This window comes from Drosophila novamexicana, unplaced genomic scaffold (assembly GCF_003285875.2).
Source record: "Drosophila novamexicana strain 15010-1031.04,08,12 unplaced genomic scaffold, DnovRS2.1 tig00001270-arrow-arrow-pilon, whole genome shotgun sequence".
NCBI classification, from domain to species: Eukaryota; Metazoa; Arthropoda; class Insecta; order Diptera; family Drosophilidae; genus Drosophila; species Drosophila novamexicana.
Window position 1 is genome coordinate 393,276 of NW_020824847.1, and position 17,749 is coordinate 411,024.

At 40.0% G+C, this 17,749-nt stretch overlaps 2 protein-coding genes across 7 annotated transcripts in view; both read right to left on the reverse strand.

Moving 5' to 3' along the window:
* LOC115766836 (probable Ras GTPase-activating protein) overlaps positions 1–12,671 on the reverse strand; it is an 81,913-nt gene extending 69,242 nt beyond the window's left edge. For all 4 annotated transcript variants that reach the window (XM_030710879.1, XM_030710877.1, XM_030710878.1 and 1 more), the window contains exon 1: positions 12,394–12,671. In XM_030710879.1, coding sequence (XP_030566739.1) covers positions 12,394–12,472 — 79 coding nt within the window. In that variant the 5' untranslated portion in view covers positions 12,473–12,671. The remainder of the gene's footprint in view (positions 1–12,393) is intronic.
* Positions 12,672–14,271: 1,600 nt separating this feature from the next.
* LOC115766829 (inositol-trisphosphate 3-kinase B) overlaps positions 14,272–17,749 on the reverse strand; it is a 33,999-nt gene continuing 30,521 nt past the window's right edge. For all 3 annotated transcript variants that reach the window (XM_030710865.1, XM_030710867.1, XM_030710866.1), the window contains 4 exons: positions 16,954–17,203; positions 15,952–16,220; positions 15,768–15,878; positions 14,272–15,339 (listed from right to left, as the gene is read on the reverse strand). In XM_030710865.1, the coding sequence (XP_030566725.1) occupies positions 14,929–15,339; positions 15,768–15,878; positions 15,952–16,220; positions 16,954–17,203 (1,041 nt within the window). In that variant the 3' untranslated portion in view covers positions 14,272–14,928. The remainder of the gene's footprint in view (positions 15,340–15,767; positions 15,879–15,951; positions 16,221–16,953; positions 17,204–17,749) is intronic.

Below are 17,749 nucleotides of genomic sequence, written 5' to 3' on the forward strand. Positions count from 1 at the left end.
TCGAAAAAAATCATCGAAAAAGTTTTGATTTTTGAACCGACCCCGAATTTGAAAAAAAACGTGATGTAACCCCTTGCTTTTTTGTCGATTTTGGTCAAATTTTAGATTTTCATATTTTTGATGCCAATCGATAGTACTGATCCTTACGAGCTCAAAATGGTATAAAATTCCAAAATCTGACATTATTTGGCCGAGATATGCCAAAAAATCATCAAAAAAGGTTGATTTTGAAAACAAATCGGTTTTCGGTCAATCATTTTTTCTTACCCATCGATTTTGAATTTCTTTGAATGCCAATTTATGGTAGGGATCCCTACGAATTCAAAAAGCTATAATATTTCAAAATCCGACAATATTTACCCGAGATATTCGAAAAAAATCATCGAAAAAATTTTGATTTTTGAACCGACCCCGAATTTGAAAAAAAAACGTGATGTAACCCCTTGCTTTTTTGTCGATTTTGGTCATATTTTTGATGCCAATCGATAGTACTGATCCTTACGAGCTCAAAATGGTATAAAATTCCAAAATCTGACATTATTTGGCCGAGATATGCCAAAAAATCATCAAAAAAGGTTGTAAGGTTATGTCGTTTGGAACGTCATTTCTCCGCATGGAGCTATGTCGTTTTGGAACGTCATATCTCCCGCGGAGTTATGCCGTTTTGGAACGTCATATCTCCGCGCGGAGTTATGTCGTTTCAAAACGACCTTTTCGATTTTCATATTTTTGATGCCAATCGATAGTACTGATCCTTACGAGCTCAAAATGGTATAAAATTCCAAAATCTGACATTATTTGGCCGAGATATGCCAAAAAATCATCAAAAAAGGTTGATTTTGAAAACGAATCGGTTTTTGGTCAATCATTTTTTCTTACCCATCGATTTTGAATTTCTTTGAATGCCAATTTATGGTAGGGATCCCTACGAATTCAAAAAGGTATAATATTTCAAAATCCGACAATATTTACCCGAGATATTCGAAAAAAATCATCGAAAAAGTTTTGATTTTTGAACCGACCCCGAATTTGAAAAAAAACGTGATGTAAGGTTATGTCGTTTGAAACGTCATATCTCCGCCTGGAACTATGTCGTTTTGGAACGTCATATCTCCCGCGGAGTTATGCCGTTTTGGAACGTCATATCTCCGCGCGGAGTTATGTCGTTTTAAAACGACCTTTTCGATTTTCATATTTTTGATGTCAATCGATAGTACTGATCCTTACGAGCTCAAAATGGTATAAAATTCCAAAATCTGACATTATTTGGCCGAGATATGCCAAAAAATCATCAAAAAAGGTTGATTTTGAAAACGAATCGGTTTTTGGTCAATCATTTTTTCTTACCCATCGATTTTGAATTTCTTTGAATGCCAATTTATGGTAGGGATCCCTACGAATTCAAAAAGGTATAATATTTCAAAATCCGACAATATTTACCCGAGATATTCGAAAAAAATCATCGAAAAAGTTTTGATTTTTGAACCGACCCCGAATTTGAAAAAAAACGTGATGTAACCCCTTGCTTTTTTGTCGATTTTGGTCAAATTTTAGATTTTCATATTTTTGATGCCAATCGATAGTACTGATCCTTACGAGCTCAAAATGGTATAAAATTCCAAAATCTGACATTATTTGGCCGAGATATGCCAAAAAATCATCAAAAAAGGTTGATTTTGAAAACAAATCGGTTTTCGGTCAATCATTTTTTCTTACCCATCGATTTTGAATTTCTTTGAATGCCAATTTATGGTAGGGATCCCTACGAATTCAAAAAGCTATAATATTTCAAAATCCGACAATATTTACCCGAGATATTCGAAAAAAATCATCGAAAAAATTTTGATTTTTGAACCGACCCCGAATTTGAAAAAAAAACGTGATGTAACCCCTTGCTTTTTTGTCGATTTTGGTCAAATTTTATATTTTCATATTTTTGATGCCAATCGATAGTACTGATCCTTACGAGCTCAAAATGGTATAAAATTCCAAAATCTGACATTATTTGGCCGAGATATGCCAAAAAATCATCAAAAAAGGTTGATTTTGAAAACAAATCGGTTTTCGGTCAATCATTTTTTCTTACCCATCGATTTTGAATTTCTTTGAATGCCAATTTATGGTAGGGATCCCTACGAATTCAAAAAGGTATAATATTTCAAAATCCGACAATATTTACCCGAGATATTCGAAAAAAATCATCGAAAAAGTTTTGATTTTTGAACCGACCCCGAATTTGAAAAAAAACGTGATGTAAGGTTATGTCGTTTGGAACGTCATATCTCCGCCTGGAGCTATGTCGTTTTGGAACGTCATATCTCCCGCGGAGTTATGCCGTTTTGGAACGTCATATCTCCGCGCGGAGTTATGTCGTTTTGGAACGTTATATACCGCCGCGCTAAAATCGACATAATTTCGCGCGGACAGTGACATAATTTCGTTGGAGATATGTCGTTTTGAAACGTCATATCTCCATCGAAATTATGTCACTTTTACCGCGGCGGAGTTATGTCGTTTTGGAACGTCATATCTCTGCGCGGAGTTATGTCGTTTTGGAACGTCATATCTCCGCGCGGAGTTATGTCGTTTTGGAACGTCATATACCGCCGCGCTAAAATCGACATAATTTCGTTGGAGATATGACGTTTTCAAACGACATATCTGCGCCGCGCTAAAATTGTATTACTCCGCGCGGAGATATGACGTTCCAAACGCTGGAGATATGACGTTCCAAAACGACATAACTCCGCGTGGAGATATGACGTTCCAAAACGTTTTTTTTTTTTTTCAAAATCGAGGTCGGCGCGAAAATCGAAACTTTTTCGATGAGTTTTTCTTAATATCTCGGGTAAATGATGTCTGATTTTAAAATGTTATACCTTTTTGAATGCGTACGGATCCCTACCATCAATTGGCATTTAAACAAATTAATCATCGATGGGTTGAAAAATGTTGTTAACAAAAAACCGATTCTTTCGTAAATTCAACCTTTTTGATGATTTTTTGGAATATTTTCATCAAATAATGTCCGATTTTGGAATGTCATACCATTTTCGACTCGTAAGGATCAGTTCTATCGATTGGCATCAAAAGAAGGAAAGGAAAAATGGCAAGTCGAAACTTTTTCGATGATTATACCCTGAACCCATTAAAAATGGGTATAAGGGTATATTGTATTTGTGCGAAAGCCACATGTATGTAACAGGCAGAAGGAAGCATCTCCGACCCCATAAAGTATATATATTCTTGATCAGCATCAATAGACGAGTCGATCTAGCCGCGCCAGAAGTGGAAACATGTGTATGTCTAGGCAGCTTCCTACCCAACCCCAACCCCAATCCCCTCCCCTCCCCTTCTATCCGCTCCAGCACTGCGCATTAGGTTGCGTAAATGCAACAACTTTTAATTAGGTTTATGGGAAATATGCGAAACGTAATGTTAAGAAAAAAAAATCAGCGCAAATATTGAAAGAGAAAAAAGCAGAGAAAAAAACAACAACAGAAAAAGAAACACAAACAAAAGCGGCAACAAGCCCCCTCCGGCTGCCGCGCCCCCTTCGGCTGCCACGCCCCTCTGGGCAAACAATGCAGAATTATAGCATAACTTGAATTTCGCATCATGTAATCAGCACAAAGCTCGAAACTGAACCGCGTCGCGTCGCGTTTTATTTGTCAATTCATTTATAGATTGTTTTTTGGTTTGCTTCTCCGGTTTATATGATACCCTGTAGCCTGTAGGCGCTTGCAAATGGGGCATGCCAGACTTGGCTGTCAAACATGTTACTCTTTGTTTGACTAGAGACAGAGTTGAGAGAGAGAGAGAGAGACGGAGAGAGTGAGAGAGAGGTAGTTTTTTTTTAAACATTATCGATAACTTTTGTGTAAACAGATAAATATCGATTCTCATGCTTGTTTTTTTCCATTGCATCATGCAATAAGATGGATAAAGGGGGGCTTTAAATCTGAAATATACACATATTTCCCTATATAACGCTCACGAATATCTCATCATTCTTCGTCAGCTCCTCCCATTTTTGTAATATCGATATGTATCGATTTTGATATATCGAAAATATAGGAGATAAATACACAATTTTTGGCATGTATAGGCTCATGTTTAGTTAATACAAGTTACGAATATTTCACATTTTGAAAAGCGTTCTAGTGTGTGTGTGTGTGTGCTGTTTATGTGCATGTGAAGAAGGCTTTTAGCATGTTTTTCAAGGCTGCTTGGTGCTGGCTACAGGGTATCATCTGGTCGAGCACACGCGCTCTAATGCTTGTTTTTTGTTTGTTTGTATCTTAACGATTGCGAAATTCAGACTAAAGAAACGCTGATACACACACACACACACGCGCACACACACACACACATGAACGTGGTGTTAGTGATCAACAGCTTCTTCTTCTTCTTTACAGGGCGTATACGCAACGCAATTTTGTAATATTTCTTAGAAGACACGCGAATTTTCTTCTTCGTTTTTTTCGCTCGTTGATATTTGCATCGCCGTCTGTGGGAGATACTTAAAAATTTGGTTGGCAATAATAAAGCAGATTATTAGCTCACGATTTGTGTCGATTTGGTAATTCCACGGCATTAATTAAACAGGGGGAGCCCCCCCCCCCCCCCCTGCGGAGCTGAATAAGGCAAAAGAGAGCAATACCGAAGACTAAACACCCTAACACATATGCACAAATATGTACATCTCATACATACATATATATATATATATATATATATATATATATATATATATATATATATATATATATATATATATATATATATATATATATATATATATATATATATATAACACCTTTGTCTGACTCAAAGAAGTTGGATATTGTATATCAGATATCCAACTTCTTTGAGTCAGACAAAGGTGTTACTTGATCTCCCTAAGGGATCCATGTCCATGTTTAGAAGACACGAATAATCCGATGTTGCTAATAGTTCCAATTTTGTATATTTTTTCAGCCAGCAGCAAGCATATGGATCGAGGCCAAGTTGGCTGAAGATAGCTTTAAAACTGAAACAGTTTGGTCAGATGGTCAGCTAGATGAATGGATAGTTAGTAAGCGACTCTCAATTCTAAACAGGCTCAAAATATACATGTATAACTTATTAAAAAGCTCTTAAATATTTAATAAGAGATAGAGATAGATAATTAGATAGAGATGTTTTAAAGTAAGCTCAATAATTAAGTGATTCAATCTAATAAACTACGGCTTACACTGATGGCCAAGAATATTGATGACACTGTCTTCACTTATTATGGCCTTGTAAAGGGTATTATAATTTTGACATCTCCGGCCCCATAAAGTATATAGACTACATTACATATCTGGCAAAGGCAAATGTCTGCAAGGGTATTCAAGCTTCGGCGTGCCAAAGATATCCTTACTTTCATGTTTTTTCCCAAAGATCTAGTCACTTAATCGAGAAGAACTTTGCGTACATACTACTTTGCTTTGGAGGCATACGCTCTCATAAAAATACATAAGTTCTTATATATTTCTTCGACTGTCTCAAACTCTCCTTTTTGCTGCTTCTCTTTGTGACAACAACCTGTTGCATGGAAATATAGATAAAGAATAAAAACCATATCAAAGTTGATTTATTTGCTTTCGACACATATCTTTGTATACATAAAGATAGGCTCTCGGCTACTTTATCAAGGTAACTGGCTTTATAAATCTATTCAAAGTATTTCCAGTTCTTGCAGCTCTTCGCGTCGCGTTTTCGTTTCTTTTCTTCAATGACTTTTGTGTGACTTTCAGTTTCCAATCGATCTGCAGATGTGGTAATATGTGTGCGCACTTACTCGTATTACTCGGACCACTTGGATCATTTTCCGAGCCATTCCCTTGCCTGGCTCCTCTCCCCTTTCACGGAGCTGTATCTCAGTCATATCTCGTTTAGGCATATGGCGGCTATAATTTCATGCGTTTAACAGGTTTTGTGAATTTCCTTTTTCTTCATTTCTAAATGTTTGTCTAATACTCTGCCTCCATGAAGCTAAACAAATGTATATTGGTTTTGTGCTGGTTTGCGATAAGAAAGCAAGTAGAAGTCGAAGGTGTCCGACTTGCAGTTACACTCTTTCCAGCTTCGTTCTCTCATTTGCCCCCTGATGATATGCTTGAGTAATGCATTCCCTGTTAACTCAGCTCTTTATAGTCCGAGTATAGTCTTTATGCAACTTTCAGGGTTTAGAAATGGCATACAAATGTATTTGCATACCAAAGCGCAAGGTTCGAACATTTAAAGTGAGTTCCTTTCCATTTTGAGGAGAAGGGGGGAAGGTTTTATTTTCTACACAAGAGCCTGCATTTAGCTCTTAAGATTTTCAAGCTCACTTCAACCAAAATCGATATGTATCGATACAATGCTAATGGAGTTATCGAAATATCGATGCATTGAAGAAAGATCGACACGCTTAAACAGACGGATGCGTCTAGATGGACTCAGTTCATGATCCTGATCAGGAATTTATATAAAAGAAAAAATAATTCACATGCTTAGACAGACAGATAGACTCAGTTTATCATCTCAAACAGAAATCTATATTTTTTAGGGATTCTGAGTTGCTTTCCTTTGCCTGTCAAATGCATTTACACAAAACTTGTATACCCCTTCTTCGCATTCTCAATGGACTTTCGTTAGTTTTTCTTCAACACAGCAAACAGAGTATCTCGCCGTCGAGTGCAATGGGTTGTCGGAAAAACCTGCGATTCAGACGCGGCGGCAACGTGTTAATCCCCCTCGACGTTCGATTTGCCAAAAAGCAACAACAACAGCAACAACAACAACAAGCACACAGCTGGTGGGGAACGCGGAAGAAGAGGAGGCGTTGCGCGGAGTGGGGGACATTTTTAAAGCCTGCTTGGGCCTGGCCGGACAGCGCGTCGACGTCCCAAACGATTGAGGAAAAAGTGAATTTTTTCATAGAAAGTTGCTGGGCAACATTTGCGACGGGCCGGGCCGGGCTGGAGAAGTTGGGAGAGACAGGGGAGAGCGGAGTGGGAGGGGGGCAGCTGTTGCCGATACTTGAAAATAGAAAATACAACAACAGCAGCAACAACAACAACAAGTGTGCAGAGTGCCGAATTCTGTTGCAGCCTGTTTCACACACAGAGACACACACACAGACAGACAGACAGACACACGCCTGCCGTGGAGCCACCCCCTTGCCGGCACCCGCCGCATGCAGTCGCATTGAACTTTCTAACAACAGGTGGCGCTGCGAGCGCCGTTTAACCCACAAATCAAATCGAAGCACAAATCAAATGCGAAAAACGGTAACAAATCGCAGCTGCACTTTGGCTAAAAATAAAAAAAAAAATAAATAAATAAGAAACAAAAACAAAACAAAAAAAAAAAAAAAACTGTGCCACGGCGACGCTTTGTTAATGACGCCATCGCCAATCGTCGCGCAGTTTCGACGACGTTTACGATTTCTCTCTTAACCCCCCCCCCCCCCCCCCCTCACTTCACTTCTCGCTCGCTCGCTCTCACTATTCTTGCGCTGTCTCACTCGCTCTTTCTTTTTGTCTAGTCTTCCTTTAATGCGCGTTTCGCTGTGCTCTTTTCACGGGCTCAGAAAAAAGAAGAAGTCAAGAATGATCTAGTCAAGAGCATGGCGCGACTGAGAGATACCCTGTGTCAGCCCTATAAGGCATACATGCTTATAGTAAGGCTTAGTTAAAATAGGGCATTGTTTAGATGTGTCAAATCAAGTCTTAACGTTTTCTTGGTCTTAAGGAACTTAGAAGTTTTCAATTGAATGGTGGAAATATTTTAAGACTTTGTATTTGAAAATTAATATTGATTAATGATGATTATCATATGATGTTCATGATGATTATCCTTTGGCTTGAACCTATGCACAGACAAGATCCGAGCTACCCCTTTGGGTATAGGGTTAGCAGAGGGTATCACGCAGAGAAATGGCAAATTGGCCCGAAAGCCACTTTGCTTAGATCCAAAAGCGTTGGCAGTGCGTGGCCCAAGAATCGGGCCAAGACGTTAGCTGGCCAAAAGCGTAGCCAAAAGCGAAGACGTGTTAGCCAAGACGGCCAAGTGACATGCAAAGCGAAAGCGGCTAACAACATGCAACCTGAAACATGAAACATGAGACACGAGGCGGCCAGGCAAACATGACAGAAATGATGTCAAGCCAGCGGGCACACAAACAGGAACAACAACACGAAACAACAACAACAGCTGCTCGCAGCAGGGGCCAAGCCCGGTCAAGAGCTGTGCGTGTGTGTGCGTGTGTGTGTGTGTGTGTGTGTGTGTGTGTGTGTTTGCGGGCGGGCAAAGGCAAGGCCAAGCGGCCAAAAGCTCAAAGGCTGTTAGAATGTCACAAATGACCTTGACACACCAATCCACACACACACACACACACACACCAACACACACACGCACACACCTACACACACACACCCGCCGCAGCGTGCACATTAAATAAATACACAAAACAATATTAACAAAATACATTAAAAGATAGAATTTTGCAGTCGGATGCAACCGACTGCGCAATACCCTTTCGTTAAAAGCTAACGAGCAGCTAAATGGTAAACTTCATGGTAAATTTTATAAAAGTAGCTTTTAAACTTAATCTATGATTTATGCGTTTGGAGTGGGCGTGGCCCAAAAAGGTAGCTAAACTTGAACTTCACTGAAGGTTGTCAGCAGCCCCAGGCCCTATTGGGCGTGGTCGTATATGACAGGAGTTTATGGCGAATATTGCACACAGCCAATATACCCGTTTGCACTTTGTAAAAGAGTATGAACCAAATATGGCCAGAAGAGAGCCAAGCGGCAAAGAGCTTTGCCATTTGCCATTTGCCAATTGCTGCGACGGCAAATGCCTTGAAGCCTTTTATTTTTCACTTCGTCACGGCACGGCACGACTTTATCGATGGGAAGCACCCACAACAACAACAACAACAACAACAACAACAACAACAACAGCAACAACAACTGCAGTTGTTGCCAAGCAACAAAATGTGTTTCAATTTGATTCGCATGCCAAGTGATTCATATTGAAAAGAGTTACCTATCTAAATTAGGTTTATAAGCCAATAAAATCGACTTTAAAAGGAGGTTGCTAACATTTACCACAGACTTTAGCAGGAGCGTATCATGTGATTCATATTGAAAACGAGTTGCCTTCAACAACTGCAGATCGATATCAATTGTCTTAATTAAGTTTATAAGGCAACAATAAAAACTACCAGGAGGTTTCTAACATTTACCACGGACTTTAGCAGGTGCATATCAACATTTCGTTAGAACAGGTTTTGTTGTTATTAGGAAGAAGTTCAAATTACTTTGCAAGCGAAGTGATTTATAATTGAAGTTTATAAGTTAACAAAGAATTGTTTACCAGGAGGATGCTTATGATTTACCACGCCCTTTAGCAGGAGCATATCAAGGGATTCATATTGAAAAAGGAGTGCCAACATCTACTGGAAATCTATATAAGTTATATCAAATCAATCAAAGTCAACAAACAGTTATATACCAGGAGGATGGCAACATTTATCACGCACTTTAGCTGGAGCATATCCTCCTGTTGGGATTAGTAGCTACTTAAACTTCGCTTCTTTCGAGTCATTAACAAATAGCTTCAACTATATTTTATTAATTCTTTGGCATGTTCTACAATAAGCCTCTGGACCGAGCTGCTTTTTAAAAATAAAGCAACCAAAACAACATTTAATCTGAGGCTAAGCTGTGGCATTATTTTCTGTTGAATATTTAAATTTCAAATATGGAATAGCACATATTTATTTATATATCAGTTTATTTGAAATTGAATTATTTACAAATTTAAAATGAAGAGCGCTTCGAGAACTCACGTAAACAACGACATATTCCAAAACTCTATTAATTAGAATTTGCGAGCTGAAGAAATATATATGTCATACTATCATACTTTTGTTGTTTTATAAGTTGTTGTTGTAGCTTTAGCAATTTTGCCCTAGCAATGATGTTAAGCAAAAGCGTTGTTTGCGCACGATTGTGCCTATATAGTATTTATTACTATATAGTATTACGATCTGAGAGACTTTTTATAGATATGTTGGGGGGGCCGAAGTGAAGCTTGGGTACGATTGTATCTATAATACTCTAAGGTATTCCCATTTTGTAGATATGCTGAGAAAATAGTCAAGCTTGTAACTGAAGTGGGTCGAAGATTTCTTGATAAACAGAAAATATTATTAAATAAAAAGAAATCCCATTTTGCGATTGATTATATGATATAGTAGTTCGATATGGATAAGTTTTAGCTTACTTTTAGAAGCAGGATACAAATTTTGGATAACGTAAGATAAGGCAGAGTTTTTCATATGAAATAATGTTTCGATCCGGCAGGCGAGACGGACCTAGGCAAAGTTTCGTCAGAAATGCCTTCGAAAGGCAGAGATAGGTGGCGATATGGCTATACATGGATACTGATCAGGAATATATAAATATACATATATAAATACACCGTACTTGGTCGAAGACATATGCTTGCACCTATCTCAATGTGCAAGGGTATAAAAGTGCAAGGTCAGCTTAGAAGCAAATACTGCCATCGTGTTTCTTACTTTGTTTTCTTCTTTTTGTCGCCTGAGCACACACAACAAACGTTGACTGTGTGTGTTCGTGTGTGTGCGTTTGCCGTGCGGCGAGCCAAGCAACCCCTCGAAGCACAACAACAACAACAACGACAACGACGACTGCAAGAAACTGAAGCGGATGAGCGACAGGTAAAAATGCTAATAGTAGATAACGGGAAAACAACAACAACAACAACTTTGGGCAGGTTGTCGTTGTTGTTGTTGTTGTTGCTGCTGCTGAGAGGCAGCCCTGTTGAGTTTTCCCAGGCCAAGCGGAGCATTGCCTGCATTTGCACAGGTGCTCAAAGGTGAGAGCAGGAGAGTGTGCAAGACAAACAGTTCGTACAGCATCCGCAACAGCTGAGCGTTGCCAGCATGCAAAAGCAAACATATAGCAGCGCTCGAACAGGGTTGCCAGATTTCAAAAATTGCATTTGCCATAATTGAATTGAGGCATAAATTGAAAAGAAATTAAGAAATGAAATAAAGTACGAATATAAATGAATCGCTCTCTCTCTCTCTTCTTCTCTCTCTCTCGCCCTCTCTCTCTCTCTCTCTCTCGCCAACAGGGTTGCCAGACTTCAAAGTTTGCATTTGCCAACATTGAGTTAGGGAATAGAATGAAAACAAACTAGAAAATGAAATGAATGAATATAAAATATAAATGATTCGCTCTTGCTCTTTCTCTCTCTCTTTCTTTTCTTTCTCTCTCTTCCTCTCTCCCTCTTATCTTTATCTATTTATCTTTTAATAGGTTTCTTGAATTTGATTCACATTTTTGTTGCCTTGTCGATCACCGAAATTGGAGCGCACATCCGCCTTCAGCTTGGTCAGCAGAGCACACGCCATTCGCAGGTGTGGAGAGCTCTTTTAGTATTGTCTGCAATTACGTGAACTTATTAACTTTCTCCCAAATCAATGGAACACAAATGCGACAAATAAATGTATATATCCATTACTATATAAAACAACAACAACAAAAAAAACAACAGCTAGTTATGTACAGTGAAAGCTCCACTGACAAACAACTTGCTAGTCCCTACCTAATCTAATTCGTTAATAGAGAAGTTCTTGGTAATCCTGCGACATTATCCTTTTTCAACAAATTCAACTCATAGAGCAATTATTTCTTCTGGATAACTCTCCGTTAGCACAGCTTTATGGTTAAGTTCTGCTGATCCTATCCTATCCTATACGACCTTTCTGCCTGCCTATCTGAACTCTTCCAGTTTTAGAGATATCTTGATGAGAATTGGGTTGGATCGAACCACTATATCATATGGGAAAGAACAATTTGAATACGAAGGAGACAAAGAAAGAGAGAAACTTTTTGGTTTTCCCCAACCTAACGAGCTTTACCTGAGTACAATTATTTATATATATGCTTATGAATGCAAATAAGAAAGAATGTTAAAAGAAAAGAAAATAGATTTTATACAGAAATCTTGTTTGTAACTCAAGATATCTTACGATATCTAGATATCGATTTTAATGTTTTGTGAACAACCGGACAACGCCGGGTTATCTGTATGCATTCATGTGTATATGCATGAGTACCGTATGCAGCTGAGTGCTTCCTCTTTTCTTTTCTAGCTCAACAACTTTGTGATATCCTTGAAAATGACATTTTGCCTTTAAGCCCTTCAAGATCCTTAGGCAAAGCCCAATCAGAGTTCCATAAATAGAAATAAGTAGATGATGATTCAGGGTTTGAGTGGGGTTGCTGCTAGTTGAAAGGGGAAGGGGAAAGGGCGTAGGGGTAGCGGGGACTTACCGCACACGTCCAGCCAGCCCTCGACGCGGCTGGGGTAGGAAATTGCATAGGCGCGATTCAGATACGTGCGACGTCCCATGTTTTTTTTCTTTCTTTATTTTTTGGGTGGGTGGTGATTTTCCTCTTCTTCCTTTTCCTTATGGGATGCTGCGCGCGCTCTCTCTCTCGTTTCCCTCTCTCTCTCCGCCTGTGGCGTGCGCTCTCCTGCGGCGGCTGCTTCTCGACGCTCGTTATCTTTCGGCTTATCGACAAGTTGTCGAATAGCTGCTGCTGCTGCTGCTGCTGCTTGTTGTTGTTGTTGTTGTTGTTGTTAGCTGCTTAATTTGAATATTGATTTTGTTGTCGCCGCTGCTTTTGTTGCTATTTATTTGCCATATATTTGATTTTATTGCACTTGTCTTCGACCAAAACGGTTTCAGCGTCCAGTTTTAGTTTCGAATTTGCACTTTTTGTTGTTGCGGCTGCAGCCTTTTTTGATTAAAAGCTCAAGAGCACCGCAAGAAAACAAAAATATAAAAAAAAACAAACGTATGTATATATATGTATTTATATATTAATTAATCACGATTTTTGTGTTTTTTTTTTGTTTTGTATTTGCTTTTGTTTTTTTGTTGATTTCTTTACGCACGGCTCAAGCTCAATGCTGACTCTCTCGCTCTTTCGCGCTCTCTCTCACTCCTTTGCTGCCGCGCGCGCTTTGCTCTCTTCAGTGTGTCCGTGTGTGTGTTTATTATTTGGGCTATTTTAGCCTTTTTGCCTGCAACAGCTGTGGCCCCAGGCGCTGTGAGAGCGGCAGAGAGAGAGAGCGGGCGATGTTGAGATGCTCGAACAAATTTTCAAAAAACTCAACTGCCGCCGCCCCCCGCGCCCCTTTTCTGACACAATACTGTTGTTGTTGTTGTTGTTGGTTTGTTGTCCAAGCACACGCATACATACATATATATTGTTAATATTGTGAGTCGAAGGCCGGTCGGCGCATATTGAAGTTTTATTTATTGTTGCTGCCGCTGTTGTTGTCGCGCCAACGAAACCAGAAACTTTTTTAACAGTCGCAGACGCCGCTGCTCACACACACACACACACACACACACACACAGACAACAAGTGCACGAGTATTGGAGTACATATGCGCTTTTCGGTGTATTATTTTTAAAAATACTCCAGCAACAAAACCAAAACAACAGCCAACCAACACACACACATCCGACAAAAAAAAATTAGCACACACTTTTCAGTTTGATCAAACAAAAAAAAGAATGAATAAAAACGCACGAGTTTTCTTTTAAAATGCACGCCAACTGCGCGCGACGTCGGCAAATGCAACAACGAACATTTAAAAAAAAAAAACAAGTGTAACTGTAATGCGTGCGCGTCAAAAGGCGCGACGTGCCAACCGCGCAGCAACAAACATTAACTAACTGATAAACAATGTGACCGGTATTGACAAGCACAAAAATACGGCACACGCAAACAGCTAAGAAAACTACCAGACACACTTAAATACCAGCGTTATGGTATTTTATGCGCGGCTGCATTTTGGCAAGCAGCTAAAAGTATGCTATACAAATATATATGCGCCAGCAAGTGAGAGAATATGTGCGGGCTAACTGCCTGAGCACTTATCTTTACCTGTGGCGCTCTAAAACACTGTAAATAAATTGATAATCAACAACAATTACCTTAAATAAACATTTGCCACTAATCTCTTTATGCGCACAATGTCAAAATTGATAAAAATACGTTTTGGCAGTGCGACTTGACGCAAGCTGCAGAGAGTAAAAATAGTTGTTGCCTACTTTCAGGGCGCGCGGCAAAAATGCGCGCACAATTTTCAAATATTCAAAAAATACAAGATATTGAGTTTTGCTTGTTAAACGGTTTACATGAGTTTTAATAGTGCACATAATTAGTATGTAGTTATTAGAAGATAATCAAATACACATAATATTAATAACATTATTTTTATAAGTAAATAGTTCTTGAACTTGTTTTTGTTGTTGTTACAGTTTTTGCTGCGCATTGTTTCTGTGCAAATTGCATTCGTAAATTACAACTACAATAGCAACGCAGGAGCACAACGAATTTAACTATATATACATATATATATATATATCTATATATATATATATATATGTGTGTGTGTGTAGATATATATGTATACCTGTGTATAGGTATACGCATATTGTTGTTCAGTCTTTGCTTTTAAACTTAACGGGTTAAGAGAGAGAGAGAGAGTGGGAAAAAAAAACAAAAAAAAAATTGCATACATACGCAAGTAGGTATATATGCATATATATATATATATATATGATTGACAACTAGACTACGTTTGGGTAATGGTTAATTAATTGATTTTTTCATATTTCATTTTGTTTCTTTTTTCTGTTTTAACACATTTCTGCGGAATGTGCTAGGATATTTCCTTGGCGGGGCGCAGCCCCATGGAACGCTTCAGTATTATCGTTATCTATATAGTTTTCTATATATCTCGATATATATATATATATATCGATTTTTATTTTCTTGCTCTGGCTTTCACATCTTGCCGGCCTCCTCATCCTGGCCGCTCGAGGCGGGCGCTGGTGACACCGAACCGGAACCGGAAGCTGAACCCGAACCCGAACCGGAGCCGGAACCGGTGCCAGATGCTGTGCCCGTTGCGGTCTCCGTTTCGATGGCCGCCTGCAGCTCGACGAATATGTCAATGAGATTGTTGATGCCAATCAAATAGCCATCCTCATGGTTGCCCACCTTCCACGCCGAATAATGATCGATATGCATCTGCGGGGGCAGGGCCACCGTCTTGGCGAAGTCAATTAGCCAAACGCTCGCGTGCGTCTGATCGTGCACAAAGAGCAGCGAGCTCCCGATCACCTCGTGCGTCTGAAAGAACTCGGATACGGCCAGGGTGGCGCGAATGGCCCGTAAGCGTTGTATATAGCGTGGCTGTAAAAGCAGCACAAACCAAAGATCGGATTAGGCAGGCGGTAATATAACGTAATCAATATAAACGGTTAAGGGGCATATAGAATAAGAGATCCATCTACAAATTCTTGATCAGCAAGTATTATAAGTTTCATACAGAAAGTCACGTTTTTTTAGCTTCAAGAAACAAAGTTTAAACTAAGTAGAAAGTATATGAATTAACTGTAACAATTAGTGTGCTTATTATTTTGGCCACGAGTGTACATACAGACTGCAGCCAATAAACGAATCTATGTTAAGTTTCATGCGGATAGCTTGCTGCTGAGGCAATGCACATGGTAAGATAGGCGCGACATGACCTTAAGGACTCGGACATGATGGATCTGGGAATATTTACCCACTGCAGGGGGGATTGGGGAAAATAGAACAGGTTACAGGGATTAACGCACCAGAATATGTGGATGGCCACTGAGGAACTCGCTGAAGGCCAATTTAATTTGTTCGCGTGACTTGGTCGTTTTGAAATCTTTGGAACTGGTGCCATCGCTTTTCTTAATGCCCTGTTGAGAGAAAGAAATAAAGAGATGAGCTTAGAGCAGAATCTGGGGGCAGAGCGGCGCCTGCGACACACACCTCAATGCGAAAGCCCAGCGTTGCGGTGCTGGAGATGGTCTCGCGCCAGACCATGTATCGTGGCTTGGTAACCGCCTTGGCCGCATGCTCCTCGGCATTGGGGGCCTGTGCATCGATTTGTATCATTTTGTCGTACATGTCCTTGCGCAGCTTCGGCTTCTCCTTGGCCTTGGACAGCTCCTCCTCCAGATAGGTACGCACACCCACTTTGCAGTCCATCACGCATGGCTGCACATAGTCGCTGAGCAGATCCTGCAGCTGCAAATAGACTGAAAGTAACGCAGAGTTGGAATTATACAGAGCATCAGGTCAATCAATCAGTCAGTAAGTCAATCCATTTATCAATTAGTCAGTCAGTAAGTCAGTCAATTTATCAATCAATCACATAGTCAATCAGCCAGTCTGTCAGAAAGTTACGTTTTTACTCAGTCTGTCAATCAAATAGTCAGTAAGTCAATCAATTTATCAATCATTCACACAGTCAATCAGCCAGTCTGTCAGACAGTTAAGTTTTTGATCAGTCAGTTAGCTGTCAATCAATCTTTCAGTAGGTCAATCAATTTATCAATCAATCAGTCAGTAAATCAATCAATTGCACAGTCAACCAATCAGTCAGTAAGTCAATAAATTTATCAATCAATCACACAGTCAATCAGCCAGTCTGTCAGAAAGTTGCTGATTTGATCAGTGAGTCAACCGATCAATCGGCAATCAATCAAAATAATAATTAGGTCTGTTAATCAGTTTGTCAGGCATACAATAAGTCAGTCAGCCACACAATCAATCAGTCAGTTAATGAGTCAACCGGTCGGATAGAATATCTATTAGTCAATCAGTCAATTCAATCAGTCATTCGCTCAGCGCAATCTCAATCATGTAGTCACTGTACTGAAACAATCAGTCTGTTAATTATTCGAGACCCTTTGCCAGACATTAGATGAGCTAGTTAGTCAATCGTTCCGTCAGTCAATCATAGTTATAGCTATTAATTCTAGGACTCACGTTCGCCATCCTCGCTGGTCACCTGGCCCTTGTAGACGGGCACATAGGGCCGCAGCACATCCTGCATGAGCACCTGAAAGCACTCCTCCTCCTTGGGGCAGAGCTTCTTGAGGACGGTGCCCGGCTCGGGACCGGCCTTGAAGTTGCCCTGGTGACCGGCCAGCTGCACCCACGGATAGCGCTGCTTCTTGTATGTCTGAAAGAAGGGCGTCCATTGCACAATGTTTCGTATTTTGCGCCAGCCGGAGCTCTGAAAAACGATAAAAGCGAGAAAAAAAACGCTATTAAATATGGTTCTTAATGTTTTTTCAATATTTCAACTGCTTGAATGCGAATATTTGTATGATCGTGGCGCCATCTGGCGGCTGTTGTAATTGCTCGTTAGATGGCGACACTTAAATAAAACGATTCATTGAAAACTTGGCTTGTGATATTTCCAACAGCTGCGCCCCGCGACGCCGTCATGGACGCCCGCCACCTCCCCGGTCGGTGACCATTACGAATACAAGACGATAAAAGTTGATAGCTCGAAATGGGACGAGTTTCGGATGTACAGCCGGGGCGAATGACGTCAGTGATTGAGTAACTACTGGCTAAGCGTTGGATAAGCGGGTTGGGTAAGCCGGATAAGGTCGAGCAAATCTTGAATAACGCCAGAGGCGCGCCACTTAGTTCTTGAGGCACGCCTAACGAGTCCAAATGGGCGTTGTAAAGTTGCGGATAATGCCGGATAATGTCGGATAATACCGAACAGAACTCAAAGTATATCCAATGGCGTATGTGCTTAAGAAACAAC